Here is a 19538-nt window from a genome sequence, read left to right on the forward strand (position 1 = left end):
CTTTTATTTTATTTTATTTATCTGATTTATTTATTTATTTATTTATTCAAGATGGAGTCACTCCGTCACCCAGGCTGGAGTGCAGTGGCATGATCTTGGCTCACTGCAACCTCTGTCTTCCAGGTTTAAGCAATTCTCCTTCCTCAGCCTCCCAAGTAGCTGGGATTACAGGCTTATGCTACCATACCTGGCTTATTTTTGTATTTTTAGTAGAGATGGAGTTTCACCATGTTGGCCAGGCTGGTCTTGAACTCCTGACCTCAAGCAATACACCCTCTTCAGCCTCCCAAAGTTGTAGAATTGCGGGCATGAGCCACGGTGCCTGGCCATCCAGAGATTTTAAATTCTCTCAAAGGACAGGACCAATCCTTTGCCACCCACTGGGGTCTTGCTTCTCTTTTCTCTTCCTCCCTCTCTCCTGCTTTGTCAATTCCTCTTCTCTGCCTTGGTCCCAGGCCACTCCCAGTGCCACCAGGCCCAGATGGGACCCCATGGGGTCAAGAGGGTGTTGCCCTGGAATCCTGACTGCATGCTCTGAGTAGTCTCCCCAGGTCTCCCGATCCCATGGGGGAAGCTGCTGGGAGATGGTGCTGATGTGAATAGGCCGCCCAGGCCACTGGACGTTTTAACCAAGGATGAGAGCTTAGAGCATTTGTGCTGGTGCCAGAGAGTCTTCCAGGGGTCCTGAACCAGCGTCCCCCATGCCACATAAACAAGCAAGCTGGGCTGTCTTGTTCTGCCGCTCTGTGACCCTAAAAAGAGGGGGTGCTGGATGCAGTAGCTCATGTCTGTAACTTCAGCACTTTGGGAGGCCAAGGCGGGTGGATCACTTGAGGTCAGGAGTTCCAGACCAGCCTGGCCAACATAGAGAAACCCCGTCTCTACTAAAATTACAGAATTAGCTGGGTGTTGTGGCTCATACCTGTAATCCCAGCTGCTCAGGAGGCTGAGGCAGGAGAATTGCTTAAACCTAAGAGGCAGAGGTTGCAATGAGCCAAGATTGCAGCACTGCACTCCAGCTTGAGTGACTGAGCAAGGCTCTGTCTCAAAAAAAGAGAGGGTACTCATCTCTCTGAAGTTCCGAGATGCTTGCTGATGTCTTTATCTTAGGGGTGCAGCCTTGTGAGTACAAATGAGCCCAAAGTGCGGTGAGCATGAGCTCCGACTCGCTGACTCTGTTCTGTGGCACTGGAGGCTGTGGGCTCCACACGCTCATGGTCTGTCTCGAAGCCCTCTCTCCATCTCTCCCTTAACCAACCCCACACAGGGGGTCTGAAGATCCCTAGCTCTTTCCACCATCAGCCTGAGGCTCTGATGGTTAAGATTCACCACCTCCTCATGACCAAAGAGCACAATCTCCAGCCATGCACTCATGGACTCTGATTCCCATAAAACCCCAAAGAAAAACATCAGCTGATAGGTCCACAGATGTGTTATGTGACCCTGAACGAGATGGGTCCTCCTGGCTTCCTCATCAGATAGGGAGACAAGGCAGTCAGAGCCCAGGGACTCTGGGCCCATTCCCTGCTGCTGGTATCTGAGACTGAAAGCCTGGAGTCGTGTTGAATTTTACTTTTCTGATAGCATCAAAGAGGCAGATTCTTCCACCACTAGCTCTGGGGGCTTAAAAGGTGGAATTCACTGGATGGTGACAGGAAGGCCTGGGTCAGGCCAGGTCCCATGGTAGGTCTCCCCCTCCTTACAGCTTTCTGTGCCAACCTGACACTCCTAACCTGGGACACACAAGGGTTAGTAAGCAAGGGTCAGGTGTCCAGTTCTGTCCTGCTTTGAAGGGAAAGGCGAGTGCAAGAGTAGGCTGAAATTGCTTCAGTCAGCCTCGGTGTGTGCAGGCCTCTTGCCTTCACTAAGAGCAAACCCAGACCTGGTGCACTGACTCACACCTGTAATCCCTGCGCTTTGCGGGGCTGAGGTGGGAGGATCACTTGAGCCCAGGAATTCAAGACCATCATGGGCAACATAACAAGAGAGGTCTGGTTTCTCAAAAATCAGCCAGGTGGGGGTATCGTGGCTCATGCCCATAATCCCAGCACTTTGGGAGGCTGAGGCAGGCAGATCACAAGGGCAGTAGTTTGAGACCAGCCTGACCAACATGGTGAAACCCTGTCTCTACAAAAATAAAAAAAAAATAGCCAGGTATGGTGCATGCCTGTAATCCCAGCAACTCAGGAGGTTGAGGCAGGAGAATCACTTGGTTTCACAAGGCACAGGTTGCAGTGAGCCAGGATTGTGCCACTGCCCTATAGCCTGGGAAACAGAGCGAGACTCCATCTCAAAAAAAGAAAAAATCAGCCAGGTATACTAACCCTGTGCCTGTGTTTCCAGCAACTCAGAAGGCTGAGGTGAAAGGACTGCTGAAGGCCAGGAGTTTGAAACGAATCTGGGCAACATAGCAAGACCCTGCTCCACAATTTTGTTTAATTACCTGGATGCAGTGACTCACACCTCAAATCCCAGCACGTTGAGAGATCAAGGTGGGAAGATCGTTTGAGGCTGCGGGTTCAGGCCCAGCCTGGGTAACATAGCAAAATTTCATCTCCACAAAAATTTTTGTTTAATTAAAAAAGAATCTTTTTTTAAAAATTGAAAAGATGTGATGCATACCTTATCATCTGAGCCCAGGAGTTTAAGGTTGCAGTGAGTCATGTGTACACCACTGCACTCCAGCCTGGGCAACAGAGCAAGACCTCATCTCATAAATAGATAAATAAATAACACTAAACCCTCAAAGCCAAAGAAGCCCTCCCCCCATGCCTCCAACACTCCCTTCCCAACTTCCCGCTCTGGAGAAATCAAGACACAAAGGAGGCCGCTCTGGGAAGTGCTAACATGATTCTATTTCACCAAATGAGACTCTGTGAATCTCACACAGGGCAAAGGGGCAGCTACACGGTTCAGCTCTGGGCAGGGCTTGCTCAGGGACAGTGTTGGGGAAAGAGATGGGGACCAGGAGATGGGACAGCCTTCCGTCGGGGGCCCCCACAGGGCAGGGCCGAGCCACATGCTTCTGGCCAGTGACATGTGCCAAACCCACACCCTTCTTAACTCTCTCATCCCCATCCAGGTGAGCAATAAAGCGGCAAGCCCAGGGCCACACCGCTAGGTCAGCATTGTCACATGCTCTGGAACACACAGCAAGACACACAAGCACACACCCTGCCATGCGCAGCACACAGGCACACGCACCCTGGTGCATGCACATGCATTCATGTATTAACTATGTGCACCCTAACCAGAGGGCAATCGAAAATAATAATTACTCTTCAGAGAGGAAACGACTGCCTTCTCTGCCAGCCAGCAGAGCACGGGGTGAAACGAGGTGAGCCAAAAGCCTCTTCGAGGTTCTCAGCAGCCTTCACGTCAGTCCTTAGCTTCTGGACAGAGGGCCCCTTGCTGCTCTTCGGCAGCAGCCTCCGGGAGTCAGGGCTCCCCGGTCCTTGACCCAGCTTCATCCTGCGGGGCCATCGCAGCTGAGACCAGGCTGCAGGCCTAGCATATTTCTGTCTCCGGCTTCCTCTAGACACAGGCCGGAGAGCTTGTCCAGCATATTGATATGAGCCTAGTGCGCAGGTGACTGGGAGAGAAAGCGTCAACTCCATCCAGGTCATCTCAGGAGGGGCCAGAAGAGTCCAGAGGTGCAGTGCCCAAAGCCACCCTGGTGGGAACGGTTGGGGGTGGTTGCTGCCTTGGGGCATGAACAGGAAGGTGTCATATGGGCAGAAGCAATCTTGGAGGAAATAGGGCCGCATCCTCACTGCCTCCTTTTAAGGTGGGGAACTAGAAAACTAGAACATGACCGAAGCTCCCGCTGCCTCCCACCGTGTTGATGGCTGGAGTTCAGCAGCTGCTGCTGCAGGATCCAACGCAGGAGGGGACTCTGCCAGTCCCATCCTGATTCTGGGACAGGAGATGCAGTGGAGAACTGGACAGCCTCACTCCTCAGTCCCAGGTCCACATCAGAAGCTGCGGAAAACAGCTCCCGGTTTCCCAGAGAAGGGGCGGGGGCTTTTCCATGGTGCAGGGACCTTGTGGGCAGCTGAATGCCTGAGGGGCACAAAGTCTCCATCAAGGGTCCTTGTGCTGTCCTGGAGGAGCCCTGGGGGGTCTGCTGAGTGCCTGCCAGCCCCTTGCTGTCTCTCCAGCAGGGCAGCTTGTCCAGATATCAGTCACCAGCCATGTCCTGGGGTCCACACTCCAGTGCCCCAGCCCCCTCCTTCTACTTGATGGAGTTCTTAATGGTCCACTTCTTATACGTGCAGCTGCGGAGGATGAGGCTGAGGCCAGCCAGGCCCCAGTTCTCCACTTCCAGGCAGTGTCCTGTGCCCTTGCTCATAACGGCTCCATTCTGGGAGGTAGCAACATCAAGAAGACAGGAGAAGAGACAGAGGAAGAGAGAGGGTGAGAGAGAGACAGCAAGAGATAGGGGAGAAAGGGAGACAGGAGAGAGAATGACAAAGAGAAAGAGAAACAGAAAGAGACAAAGAGGAGACAGACAAAGAGAGGAGAGAGAAAAAGAGGGAAGAGAGAGAGAGAGGAAAAAGAGAGAGACAGAAGAGAAAGAGAGGAGAGAGAAAAAGAAAAAGAGAGACAGAGAAGACAAAGAGAGGAGGAGAGATATAAAAAGAGGGAAGACAGAGAAAAGACAGAAAAAGAAAGATAAAGGGCAGAGCGAGAAAGCAAAAAGAGAAAAGATAAAGAGAAGACAGGAGAGAGAGAAAAAAAGAGAGAGACAGAAGAGAAAAAGAGAAAGGTAGAGAGAGGGAAAAAGAGAGAGATCACAACAGAGAACGAGACAGAAAGAAAAAGAGAAAGGCTTAACCCTCATGGCACCTGGCACATAGCTTATTGCAGAGAATCAATTCCACCAAAATTCTTTGCATGGGGCTGGGACAGGGAATCATGAGGACCGCCTCTGGGGACTCTGAAGTTAGAACCTAAATAAGCTTCACCCGGTTGTCGTGTCTGAATCAGGTGAGGAGCATTGGTGTAACAGGGTTAGGATGGGGAGTTTACTGGGATATTCTTGGTCTGATGTTCTCAACCCCACTGGCTGTGGGTACTTAGTAGATTTCAGGGAAGTCCCCCCTCACTCCTCTCTCAGGATTGATCAGAGCTCAACTCAACCAGCCTATCACAGACGTAGGAATCAGAAATGCTACTCCATGCAGAAACTCCACAGCTGCCCCCAGAAAGTCCTCTGGGGCCACAAGCCCAGCCCAGGGCAGGGAAATCTGGGTTCAGGGTTGCTCCTTGCTGGGAACCCTTGGGGAAGTGGGATTCCCCTCTGTGGTCTGCAGCCTCTTGCCCCAGCTCTGGGCACTGACCCTGTTTACACAACACTCACCTGGATGAAGTTCCAGCGCTTGTACAGGCTGCTCTTGACCTTGTCACAGTGCAGGAGCTGGGGCAGCTGACTCTTGGAGTTGTCCACCAGGCAGTGGGTGTCAGGGAGGAGCATGGTGGTCCCCAGGGCACCCAAGTGCAGGAAGCCTTCCTTGGCGTAGCAGGCAAACTGTCAAGAGAGCAGAGCAGCAGGAGAATGGGAGTGGGAGGCGGGAGTGAGACCATGGGAAGAAGCATGGCTCAGGTCTGCTGGCTCCACCCCTGCTGTCTGCCAATACTGCAGTCCTGGCCTCCACCCCAGTCCTGTCACTCACGCCATATGCTCAGCTCACAGGAGAGCTCTGCTCCAGAGGGCCTCTTGGGCTTCATGAACCTGGATACAGAGTACCCGGAGCAACTCTCTGATGTGTTTTTAAAGCATATCCCCAGCCTATGTTTTAGGACCTAGTCTGTTCAGTGGGAAAGAAGGAATGGATGAAGAAACCGGTGGTCTGATTTCTAAGTGGCTCTGCTTTCAGCTGGCTGAGACACCTTAAACAAGTTACTTAACCTTTCTGAGTCTCCATTTCCTCCTCACTTATAAAGGGGGATTGACTAAATCTACCCTGTTGCAAAAGGCTCAAACAGGCAATTCACTGAAGAAGAAATAGACACTAAACAGTACTCAACCTCATAGGTACTAAAGGATAGAAAAATCTAAAATAAAATTACCTTCAGAAATCTTCATTTTGTATTTTTCTTTAAATTTTTTATTTTTTATTAAAATTGCATATATTATTTAAGGTGTGTGATGTGATGTTTTGGTATACATATACACAGGAAACTGAATACTACAGGCAAGCTACTTAATGTATTCCTGTCCTCACACAATTGCATTTTCTTGTTGTGAGAACACTTACAATCTACTCTCTTAGCAAATGTTAAGAAAGCTTATTAAGATTTATGCCTATGTTTTCTTCTAGGAGTTTTATAGTTTTATCTCTTCTGTTTAGGTATTTGATCCATTTTGAGTTAATTTTTGTATATAGTATAAAGTAGGGGTCCAAATTAATTTTTAAACATAGATATTGTTTCCCTAGCACAACTTGTTTAAAAAGATTTGTTATAAAACGGTGCCAAGATAATTTAATGAGAAAAAGAGTTTTATCCAGTAGAGAGAAGTACCAAAAAAGAGGTTAAAAAATAACCCCTTAAAATGTGAAAATTCAATTTCCATAACACATGGATTCTTTAAAAAGGCAACTTAAAAATCCCCACCAAGCAGAAGATGAATGAAAATGAAAATGAAAGAAGAATCTGAACAATATTTACTTGGGGTTTATCAAAGAGCCAAAGGGGGAAAAAATTGAAAAGAAAAAGAAGTAGGGACATCCAAGAAGCCAAAATTACATATGTAAAAGAAAAAAATTATTTAAATTAAAACAAATATCTTGTAAATAACAAATATGGTCAATATAATTAAAATTAAAAAGAAATCTGAACTGATAAAATAAAAATTAGACTAATGAAAGTGAGAATGCATAAATATGATGCTAATTCATTAATAAGAAATTAATAAGATAGACACAGTAAGATATAAAAAACATGAGAACACTTGCGAAACTTGGAGGATAAACTACTAGACTTAACAGGATTTTTGCTGGCCAAGAAGAGAAAGACGGTAGAAATGTAACACCCAAAGTGATACTGACACAGAGTTTACTAGAAACGAAGAAAGAAATGTCTCTAGATGGGAAATTAGCCGTATGATAATAATAAAATTAAGTCAGCTACCACAGTAAAACTGCAGAGCATCACGAAAAAGGAAAACTTCAAGAAGCTACCAGAAGTAGTAGACACTATCTGTAGAGGGAAGACAACGGTGTCTAATCAAACTTCTCATCAGCAACAAGAGTAAAATCTTCAGACTGCTAAGGTAATATGTAATTCTATAACTGACTCAGTTATTAAAGATGGAGGAAAATGATGATTGTTTTAGAAATATAAAGGCAGTAATGGTATATCTATATAGTCTCACTAAGAAAAAGAACGTAAAGTAATGAAACAGTTTCAAACTTAGAATAGTGGCTTTAAATGCCCGAAACTCAAATTAATAAATTTTACATCTTACGTTGTAACTTTGTTTCAGTTTTATCAAACAATATGCTTATTTTGTAGTATGCATTCTGATGTTTTGCTTTAACTAAACATATCACAGAGATTTTTTTAAAAAAACAAATATTGCTTAATATAAATTCAAATGGTGCTCCTGCATTCAGTGACCAATTAAGAAATGTGATCAGGCTGAAAGCAGTGGCTCATGCCTATAATCCCGGCACTCTGGGGAGACGAGGTGGGCGGATCACTTGAGGCCAGGAGTTTGAGACCAGCCTGGCCAAAATGGCAAAACCCTGTCTTTACTAAAAAATACCAAATTAGGCATGTTGGTGCATGCCTGTAATCCCAGCTACTGAGGAGGCTGAGATATGAGAATCGGTTAAATCTAGGAGCCAGAGGTTGCAGTAAGCCAAGATTACACCACCACACTCCGGAGCCTGGGTGACAAAGCGAGACTCTGTCCAAAAAAAAAAAAAAATGTGGTTTTTAAAAAGCTACTCTTAAACTAGTAATAAAAAAGTATGCACAAAATATTAACATAGAAAATTACAAAATGTTTGTGAAGGACATAAAAGATAATCTTAAAGGAGGAAAATGTTACTTTCATGGTTCAAAAAATCAATTTCCATAGCTACGGAAATTTGTCCCAAATCATCTGTAAATATAACGCAATTCAAAATGCCAAAATGTTTCAGTGTGGTGGCACACACCTGTAGGCCTAGCTACTTGGAAGGCTGAGGTGGGAGGAGCTCCTGAGTCCAGGATTTTGAGGCTGTAGTGAGCTGTGCACCACTGCACTCTAGCCTGGGTGACAGTGAGATCCTGTTTCTAAAAGCAAACAAAAAATAGCCAAAATATTTTTTTAATGAAACTTCACATGTTGGTAGTGGAATTCACATAGAAGTGCAACATGTCAATCATGGCCAAGGCAATTTTGAAGAAATATAAATTTGCAGTCTCTCCTTGACAAATGTTTTTATTATTAAAAAGCTAAAGTAATTAAGACAATATGATATTACCAATAAATAAAACAGTTAAGTGGGGGTCAGGCCCAGACCTGTGCCGCCTCAAGATGTAAAGTGTAACAAGGGGGTCAGGGTGGGCAGCGTGGGCCTGTGAGGCCTGTGGGTGTCCGCATCCCCCAGCTCCCCCTGCAGCCCTCTGCACAGTGGTCTGCTCCAGTGGCTGCCTGTGGATTCAGGTTCCAGACTGAAGGCTACCTGTTCCCCAGTGCCCTCCACTGCCCCACCCCCACCCCATACCCCTGTCCACAGCTCCCCCCGCAGCCGGCTCCGCAGTGGTCTGCTCCAGTTCCAGACTGAAGGCTACTGATTCCAAGTTCTGGGGTTACTGCGGTGACCACCAGAACAGCCTTGGCGCTATGTAGGAGCCCCGAGCTACTCCTCAGCCCTACTTGGGGCTGGTCATGGAGAAGCGACACAGGATTGTGGCAGCACTGCTGGAAAGTATGGTATCAAATTCTAATGGTTTTCCGTGGGAATTAGTGATATGGGCAGGTGTTATTGGATTTGTTGCTATTTCCCTTTTTTGTGGAGAAGTTTTAGATCAGTCAGGAGTCGGCTATATGTGGCAAGAGAGAAGAAGCTTGCTGTAGTGCTTTGTGAGCAAATTAAAGAAAAATGTAAACTACTTGAAAAATTTAGTTTTGTACAAAAAAGCTATGAAGGCTATGAAAGAGAGTCATCTTTAAAGGATGTCAGCTTTGAGAAGGAGGCAGCAGAAACACACAGTTTGGAGGCAGCCTGTGAAAATCTGAGCAGGTCCATTTCTGAAATGGAGGACGAAATACTGTATCTAACAAAAGAGTTAAAGGAAGGAAAATATAAACATTCTAGAAAACATCGGTTGATGGCAGATATTTCAAAAATGAGACAGTCTCTAGAAGATCAGTCAAAATCCCTCAAATCCCAAATAGCTGAAGCCAAAATGTCCTTTAAGATTTTTCAAATGAATGGAGAACAACTGAAGATAGTGACAAAAGATGCTTTGAATGAAAATTCTCGACTTCAGGAAAGCCAGAAACATCTTTTGCAAGAAGCTGAAATATGGAAAGAACAAGTGAGGGAACTAAATAAACAGAAAATAATATCTGAAGACTCCGAAGTACACACGGAACAACTTCTAAATGACAAAGACAAGCACAACAAGACTCTGACTAAACACTTGCTGAAGACGAAAGACTGGGCTGCTATGCTTGGAGAAGACATGATGGATGATCATAACTTGAAAGTAGAAATGAACAGTGAATCAGAAAATGGTGCTTACTTAGCTGACCCTCCAAAAGGAGCTTTGAAGAAACTGATCCACGCTGCTAAGTTAAATGCTTCTTTAAAAATTTTAGAAGGAGAAAGAAACCAAATTTATATTCAGTTGTCCAAAATTGTTAAAACAAAGAAGGAAATTATGGGGCATATTAAACATCTTCAGTCTGAACAAGCATCTTTGCAATCGGAAAACACACATTTTGAAAGTGAGAATCAGAAGCTTCAACAGAAACTTGAAGTAATGACTGAATTACATCAAAAAACTACAATGAGACTTTACAAAACACTAACTGTAGAGGAAAATTACCAGTTGGAGAGACAAGAGAAACTTTCTAAACAAGACAAAAAGGTCAACTATACCACTGACCAGCTGGAGAATTATAGAAAGCAAGCCAAACATCTTGAAGAAGAGTTGGAAAGAATGATTCTTTCTTATCGAGAGCAGATTTTACTGCATAAAAAAAAAGCACATGACAATTGGTTGGCAGCTCAGACTGCTGAAATAAACCTCAATGGCTTAAGGAAAGAAAATGCTAAGTACAGACAAAAATTAGCTGACACAGAGATGAAATTCAAATTTTTATACAAAGATCCTTCTGCAGTTGATGTTCCAAACACAGGATTTGGCAGAGAGCATTACACATATGTTACCGATATGAGAAGAGGAACTCCTTTCCCCACACCCCCTCCAGGAACCCTGTTTGGAGTTTCTCCACATGATTTTCCATCAAGTGATTTCCCAGGTCCACAATATGCTCCATTTGCAGTGAGGAATGCCTATCCATGCAGGGGTTTTCCTCCCTATTGTCCACCAAGACCTGGATTTTTCCCCCAAACCCCAAATATTGAAGATAAAAGCGAGTTCCTTTCAGGGTTGATTCCATCTTCTAATGACTCTGCCACTGAACAAAACTAATTCTGATTGATCTCGAGTTTCCTTCAAGATGCTTCTGCCTTCCGATAGGCCTGCTATTGAACATCCAAAACAACAGCAAGACAGCTGGCAGTCCTTGTGTGCTCCTCCAAAGTAGTTGTTACTGACCTTGAGTCTCCATCAAAATTGATTCCAGCTTAGAGTGAGCCTGCCACTGAACATCTGACATCACAACAACAAAGCTGGCGGTCTTTGTGTTCTCCTCCCAAGTAGTTGTGACTGATCTCGAGTCCCCATCAGGGTTGACTCTGCCTTCAAGTGAGCCTGCCACTGAACATCCGGCATCCCAGCAAGAAAGCTCATGGTCTTTGTGTTCTCCTCCTAAGTAGTTGTGACTGATCTCGAGTCCCTGTCAGGGTTGACACTGCCTTCAAGTGAGCCTGCCACCAACCATCCAGAAACACAGCAAGTAAGCTGGCGTTCGTTGTGTTATCCTCCCAAGTAGTTGTGACTGATCTCGAGTGACCATAGGGTTGACTCCACCTTCAAGTGGGCCTGCTATGAAACACCTGGTACCACTGCAAGAAAGCTGTCAGTCTTTGTGTTCTCCTCCCAAGCAGTTGTGACTGATCATGAGTTCCTGTCAGAGTTGACTCCACCTTCAAGGGAGCCTGCCACTGAACATCTGGCACCACAGCAGGAAAGCTGGCAGTTTTTGTGTTCTCCTCCCAAGTACTTCGGAAAGATCTTGAGTCCCCATTATGGTTGACTTTTGCCTTCAAGTGAACCTGCCACTGAATGAACATCCAACACTACAACAAGAAAGCTAGCAGTCTTTTTATTTTCCTCCCAACTGTTTGTGAATGATCTCAAGTCCCCATCAGGGTTGACTCTGCCTTCAAGTGAGTCTGCCACTGAACATCTGGCACCACAGCAAGAAAGATGGTCGTTCTTGTGTTCTCCTTCCAAGTACTTGTGACTGATCTCAAGTCCCCATCAGGGTTGACTCTGCCGTCAAATGAGCCTGCCACTGAACATCCAGCAATACAGCAAGAAAGCTGACTGTCTTTTGTTCTCCTCCCAGGTAGTTGTAACTGATCTCAAGTCCCCATTAGGGTTGACTCCACCTTCAAATGAGCCTGCCACTGAACATCCAGCATCAGGACAAGAAAGCTGGCAGTCTTTGTGTTTTCCTCCCAAGGAGTTGTGACTGATCTGGAGTCCCCATCAGGGTTGACACCACATTCAATGAGCCTACCACTGAACATCTGGCACCACAGCAGGAAAGCTGGTGGTTTTTTTGTCCTCCCAAGCACATTGACAGATCTCAAGTACCCATCAGGGTTTACTTTGACTTCAAGTCAGCCTGCCATGAATGAACATCCGACACAACAGCAAGAAAGCAGGCAGTATTTATATTCTCCTCCCAAGTATTTGCTACTGATCTCAACTCCCGGTCAGAGTTGACTCTGCCTTCAAGTGAGCCTGCCACTGAACATCTGGCACCACAGCAAGGAAGCTGGCGGTCTTTGTGTTCTCCTTTTAAGTAGTGTGGCTGATCTCGAGTCCCCTTAAGGGTTGACTTTGCCATCAAGTGAGCCTGCCACTGAACATCCGGCACCACAGCAAAGAAGCTGGCAGTCTTTGGGTTCTCCTCCCAAGTACTAGTGACTGATCTCAAGTCCCTGTCATGGTGGACTCCGTCTTCAAGTGAACCTGCCACAGAACATCCCACACCACAGCAATAAAGCTGGTGGTCTTTTTGTTCTCCTTCCAAGTAGTTGTGACTGATCTCGAGTCCCCATCAGGGTTGACTGCACCTTCAAGTGAGCCTGCAAACGAACATCTGGCACCACAGCAAGAAAGCTGGCGCTCTTTGTGTTACCCTCCCAAGTAGTTGTGACTGATCTTGAGTCCCCATCAGGGTTGACTCCACCTTCCGGTGAGCCTGCCACTGAACATCTGGCACCATGGAAAGGCAGCTGGTGGTCTTTGGGTTCTCCTTCCAAGTAGTTGTGACTGATCTGGAGTCCCTGTCAGGGTTGACTCCTCCTTCAAGTGAGCCAGCCACTGAACATCCAGCACCACAGCAATAAAGGTGGCGGTCTTGGTGTTCTCCTCCCAAGTACTTGTGACTGATCTCAAGTCCCTGTCATGATTGACTCCACTTTCAAGTGAGCCTGCCACTAAACATCCAGCACCACAACAAGAAAGCTGGCAGTATTTACATTCTCCTCCCAAGTATTTGTTACTGATCTCAAGTCCCAGTCAGGGTTGACCCTGCCTTCAAGTGAGCCTGCAAACGAAAATCCGGAACCACAGCAATAAAGCTGGTGGTCTTTGTGTTCTCCTCTCAAGTAGTTGTGACTGATCTCGAGTCCCCATCAGGGTTGATTCCACCTTCAAGTGAGCCTGCCACTGAACATCTGGCACCACAACAAGAAAGCTGGCAGTCTTTGTGTTCTCCACCCAAGTAGTTGTGACTGATCTTAAGTCCTCATCATGGCTGATTCTGTCTTCACATGAGCCTGCCAGTGAACATCTGGCACAACAGCAATAAAGTTGGTGGTCTTGATGTCCTCCTCCCATGTACTTGTGACTGATCTCGAGTCCCCATCAGGTTTGACTCTGCCTTCAGGTGAGCCTGCCACTGAACACCTGGCACCACAGCAAGAAAGCTGGTGGTCTTTGTGTTCTCCTTCCAAGTACTTTGCACAGATCTCGAGTACCCATCGTGGCTTACTTTGCCTTCAAGTGAGCCTCCCAGTCAATGAACATCTGACACAACAACAAGAAAGCTGGCAGTCTGTATATTCTCCTCCCAAGTATTTGTGACTGATCTCAAGTCCCCATCAGGGATGGCTCTGCCTTCAACTTGAGCCTGCCACTGAACATTCGGCACCACAGCAAGAAAGCTGGTGGTCTTTGTGTTCCCCTCCAAGTTGTTAAGACTGATCTGGAGTCCCTGTCAGGGTTGATTCTGCTTTCAAGTGAGCCTGCCACTGCACATCCAGCACCACAGCAGGAAAGCTGGCAGTCTTTGAGTCCTCCTCCCAAGTACTTTTGACAGATTTCGAGTCCCCATCAGGGCTCACTTTTCTTTTAAATGAGCCTACCACTGAATGAACATTCGACACCACAGCCAGAAGTATTTATATTCTCCTCCGAAGTATTTGTTACTGATCTCAAGTCCCAGTCAGGGTTGACTCCACCTTCAAGTGAGCCTGCTAGTGAACATGCGGCACCACAGCAAGAAAGCTGGTGGTCTTTGTGTTCTCCTCTAAAGTAGTGTGACTGCTCTCCAGTCCCCTTAAGGGTTGACTTTGCCTTCAACTGAGCCCACCACTGACCATCAGGCACCACAGCAAGAAAGCTGGTGGTCTTTGTGTTCTCCCCCTAAGTACTTGTGACTGATCTCGAGTCCCCGTCAGGGTTGACTCCACCTTCAAGTGAGCCTGCCACTGGACATCCATTGCCACTGCGAGAAAGCTAGTCGTCTTTGTGCTCTCCTCCCAAGTAGTTGTGACTGATCTCGAGTCCCCATTAGGGTTGACTCCACCTTTAAGTGAGCCTGCCACTGAACATCGGTACTACAGCAAGAAAGCTGATAGTATTTGTTTCCTTACTTACTGTGGTGGTAGACAAATGTGAATGTAACTTCATGCTTAATGAAATAAATTTTTGTTGATTAAAAAAATAAAAAAGAGTCTTTCTCCCATTAAATTTTCTTGGCACCCTTGTCAAAAATCAATTGACATCTGGATTCTCAGTTCTAGTCCATTGACCTATATGTCTATTCCATGCCAGTACAGAGAGTCTTCATTACTGTTGATTTGTAGTAAAATTTGAAATCTAGAAGTGGGAATACTCCACTTTACTCTTCTTTTTACAAAATGGCTTTGGTTATTCTGAATCTTTTCTATTTCCTTATACATTTTAGAGTCAGTTTGTTGGTTTCTGGGAACAAAAGCAACTTTAATTGTGATAGAAATTGAATTGAATCTGTAGATCAACTTAGGGAATACTGCCATCTTGATTATATTAAGATTTTCAATGATTTTAAGTATTGCCATCTTGATAATACTAAGTTCTTTCCATATTAAAGAACATGTGGTGTACTTCCATTTGTTCAGGTTCTCTTAAATTTCTTCCAATAATCTTATTGTTTTCAGAATATAGCTTGTGCTTCGTTTCTTGGAGTTATTACTATTATTTTGTTCTTTTTGATGCTGCTATAAATGAAATTCTTTTCTTAATTTCATTTCCAGAATGTTCATTTCTGGGAATTAAAACTACAATTGCTTTTTGCATATATAGTTGTGCATTGGTATCTATGGGGAATTGGTTCTCAGACCCCCACAGATATCAAAAGTTGCACAGACTCAAGTCCTGCAGTTGGCTCTTTGGAACCCATAAATATAAAACATCAGTCCTCTATCCACAGGTTTCACATCCGTTGAATTCTGCATTTTGATCTGCATTTGGTTTCAGAGGTAGAACCTTTGGATATCAAAGGCTGATTGTATTTGTATATTGAGAGACAATGGACATTCTATTAAGACTCAAACATACTAATTCATTTCACAATGATACTGATGTGAAAATACAAGAGACACTCATTTCAATTGTTAATTGGTAGACTATTTGGATAAAGCAGTAAATGTTGTGGGATGCCTTTGGGAGGGAATCAGCATTCGCTGCCTACTGCTACAGATCTGGGACTACGCCAGTTGCTCTCCATAAATGGTCTTAGAATGTAATTAGCAACAGAGGCAGAACTCCTTAGTGGCTGCTTATTGTCTTGAGGGTGAAGATCTATCCTTAACACAACTCACAAGGTCCTGCAAGGTCTGGTCCCTCCCTGCTTCTTTTGCCTCATTTCCCATCGAGCTGTCCCTTGCCCTTTTGTTCCCACTTCCTCTCAGTTCCTTGGAAGTGTCCTGCACCCTCCAGTCACAAGGAATTTGCCCCTACCGCTCTCTGCCTGGCGTCCTCTCTGTGCTCCTCAGGTTTTTCCTCTAGCTGTGTGTCCTTGATCCTGGAAGCCCTCCTGGACACCCGGTCCATTCCCTGCTCACAGCCAGGTCCACGTTGTGCCCTCTGTGCTGTGCACTCAGCACCCTGGCTCTTTTGTGTAGCACTTATTCCTGTGCTAATTCATCATTGACTGATCTGATTATTACCGGTTCGTTCCATTGCACTGTAAAGTCCATGAGTGCAAGATCACTGCTGGTTTTTGCTCACTGTTTTATCCCCAGAATCTGTCATGCTAGTAGTTAGCACGTAGTGAGCACTCAATAAATTTTATTAAGTACTTTGGTTTTCAAGCTTGTTCCCCTAAGTTCTAACACAGTATCTGAATTGTCTAAGAAATCAATTAAAATGAAAAGAGAGAGAATTAAATATGTTCATCACTTTCCAGTTTGGGATATTAGGAAAAAAAATTTAAGTACTTTTACCTATTAAGCAATTAAAATACAATGTGATGTGTAAATGGCAGTTTAAAAAAATAGCACTTTTATATCCCTGTATTTAGAGAGACTGTATGTGTGTGTACATTCTCACCACTGTGCCCCGTTATTTCTCACTGTAAGCTCTAAGGCTTCTCATGTCTCCCTATGTGTTCCTCCCTCTCAGAGGAGTATTGCTGCATTAGAAAATACTTCATAAATGCTAGTGGAGCTGATTTTACTGTTTAAAAAAAATTCAGTTTTTTGAGGACTGGATGGTATAACAATTACACATCATATAATGTATACTTTTAGATTTCAGGAGGATACAAAAGCATCACATAATAGGGGACTTAAAACCTGATTAGTGGCTGGGTGTGGTGGCTCATGCCTGTAATCTCAGCACTTTGGGAGGCCACAGTGAGTGGATCACACGGTCAGGAGCATGAGACCAGCTTGGCCAATATGGCAAAACCCCATCTCTACTAAAAATACAAAAAATTAGCCAGGCGTGGTGGCAGGCACCTGTAGTTCCAGCTACTCAGGAGGCTGAGGCAGGAGAGTAGCTTGAATCTGGGAAGCAGAGGTTTCAGTGAGCTGAGATCGTGTCACTGCACTCCAGCCTGGGCAACAGAGTAAGACTTCAATACAAAAGAAAAAAATATGGTAATTAAGATATGAGGACACACAAAAGAAATAGCTTAAGAGTCGGAGTTGGGGATGAGAGCGGTGGTGGGCATTCTGAAGGGATAAGCCTCTGGTCTCACTTGGGATCACTCTATCATGACATGTTCTAGGATGGGTTGGGAGTCCACATACCGGAATGGTCAGGTGATAGAATGCCAGTGGAATTTGCACTGAAGATAATAGAGCAAAACACAGAGGGGCTAGAGAAGGGAGGTTGGGGGTGAGTTTCTCCCCATTGCTGACTAGCATGGAGAGATGAGGAGTACCATTGGCCTCTTCTACATAGAATGAGAAGTTTCTGCTCTAAATCATGCTTTTCAGTGGCCCAGTAGTTGACTGCTATTTTTTTCACACAGCATATCAATCAAGCAGCAAATCCTATTGACTCCATCTTCAAAATATATCCCAGAATTTGACCACTTCTCGTCATCTCCACAGCTCCACCCTGTTTCAATCCACTATCATCTCCTGCTCTCATTATTTACAGAAGCTCCCTTAATTGATCTTCCCTTGCTGCTTCCACCTTGCTCCTCCTAAATTCCCCTCTTCACACAGAAGCCAGGATAATCCTATTTAAACAAGAGTCAGACTGGATCATGCCTCTCCAATTCTCCAAGAGCCTCCAAGGCTTTTCCTGATGTAGACCCGCTCCCTGCCCCGACCACGCCTCCCACCACTCTTTCTCTTGCCTACTCTGCACAAGGCCTCCTTACTCTTTCTCTCATCAGATAAGTGCATTCCCAAGACATTATAGACAGGATTGGGTGGCCTTAGACATGCACTATTATCTCTGCCTGAAATACCTTCCTCAAAGAGCTAAACAGCAAACTCCCTCATTTCCTCCAAGAATCAGTTCAAATGCCAGTTTATCAGTAAGACTGTCTCTGACCACCCTATATAAAAGAGCAAGATCCCTTGTACCCCCATCCTCTTTACTTTGTTTTATTTTATCATCATCTGATATACATTTACTTTTTTATTATCTGTTTCTACTATTAGAATAGAAGCTCCATGAAGGCAAGAACTTTTTGCTATCTGCTATATTCCAGAGCCTAGCACAGTGACTGGAACATGGGGGGCACACTGTAAATATCTGTTGAATGACTAAGTGAACTCTCAAATGACTAAGCTGAATGACCCCCTCCCGCCTCATGTCAGGCCACTCAATCCTGTCTATAATGTCTTCCCTCTGTCTTTTGGTAAAGCTAATTCTTTTAGTTCCCATTGCCATTATCTAAGAACTAGTTTCTGTTATCCCTCTGAATTATTATAGCAGGCTCCTACATAGTTTCTTCCATGCTAAACCACACTGAGTACTCCTACCACTGCCACTGGAAATCATGGTTTTCAAGATTTCATTGCCCTGCCTAAAATTGTCAATGGCTCTCCTTGACCTGTAGTTCGAGCTCCTTGGGCTGGCATTCAAAGCCTTCCACATTCATGCTACTGGCTCTTTCCACATATTATACCTATTGCTGGTCAAAAGGAAGTCTCTGCTGTCAGACTGGTCTCATGAGTGACATCTCTAATGGGGACAAAGAGGCAGGAAAGGAACTTGGAATCAGATAATATGGAAATCTTCAAAAGATATTTCTGTAAGATAAGAAATGGATGGCTAATTGAGAATCCTGGCAGCAGGTAATTAAAAGAACATAGGCCCAATTCTTTCCCCTCTATGAAGCTCTCCTGGCTCACTTCTCATGAATTTTTTTCCAAGATCCTACAGACAACAAATTGTCTGTACCACTCATTACATTGCTGTCTAAATTGTAACCTGCTTCGGGAGTCTATGGCCTGTCTTTCCAGCTGAGATGTAAGAAATCTAAGATCTTGAACCATGTTTTAAGCTTGCTCTGTAGCCCTTTATTTACTGACAACTTGAATGTTGAGCAATTACAGACAATCAAACAATATTATTAAATTGAACTGAATGGATCGGTAGTGGTTACTTGTCCTCCTGAATTTGAGTAAAGTAATACCTTTTTTTTTTCCAGTCCCTCAAAGGTCAGGTAGACTATGTGGTTTTCCTTGCCTGACAACTCAAAGGTCCAGAAAGACCACTGAGTCTGAGAACAGCGAAAAGAGAATGCTTTTTTCTACTCTCCACCCTCAAAATGAACATCAAAAGGAAAACAAGGTCATGGGAAGAGGCAAGGCAGGAAGGGATGCAATGCTTATATGGGCAGAAGGCTTGGATTACCTTGGCTTTGGAGAAGAGATGATTAAAGTTGGAGACTGGATCGCCCAGTTTGCTTTCTGTATTTTCTTTCCAGCAGATTAGCTTAGAGATTGCAAAGACCACCCTAGCTGGGTGAAGGTACAAGACACATGCTCTTCCACATGAATACAACCAGACACTATCTGACCATAACATAACTTTGCAGAGCCTTTGTTCCCAGATTTTACTGATGCCTCTAACATTCTGAGAAGGAAGAGTGAGAGTATGAGTAATTTCATTAGTGTAAAGATGAGGAAACAAACTCAGCTGAGACAGACAGGGCTCCAAGCCCAGTCTCAGGCGTAATGCTGAGGCCCAGACTCTCAGCTAAGCTCACAGACAATGAGTAAGACTGCAAAGGAAGGAAAAGGAAAAGCAGCAGGGGGAAAGCCCTCTCTCCTTGCCTTATATGAAATGGAAGTAGGATATTTCCAGATGAAAGCACTGGCCAGCCACCTAGTCATCCTAAAAACAAGTGATTTCCAAAAAGACAACAATGAGATTTTTAATTGCTTCTGGATGTACAAGAGAGTACAGGTCCAGGGGAGAGTCAACATAACAGCCAG

The 19538-nt window shown here is 44.9% G+C and overlaps 1 protein-coding gene across 1 annotated transcript in view; it reads left to right on the forward strand.

Annotated features, from left to right (window-relative positions):
- The first annotated feature begins 8526 nt into the window (after positions 1–8526).
- LOC116541898 (melanoma inhibitory activity protein 2-like) overlaps positions 8527–19538 on the forward strand; it is a 17650-nt gene continuing 6638 nt past the window's right edge. The window contains 2 exon segments of the mRNA XM_032266409.1: positions 8527–9005; positions 9008–10442. Coding sequence (XP_032122300.1) covers positions 8885–9005; positions 9008–10442 — 1556 coding nt within the window. The 5' untranslated portion in view covers positions 8527–8884.

This window comes from Sapajus apella, unplaced genomic scaffold (genome assembly GCF_009761245.1).
Source record: "Sapajus apella isolate SASKATOON/1434 unplaced genomic scaffold, GSC_monkey_1.0 scaffold158, whole genome shotgun sequence".
Classification (NCBI taxonomy): Eukaryota; Metazoa; Chordata; class Mammalia; order Primates; family Cebidae; genus Sapajus; species Sapajus apella.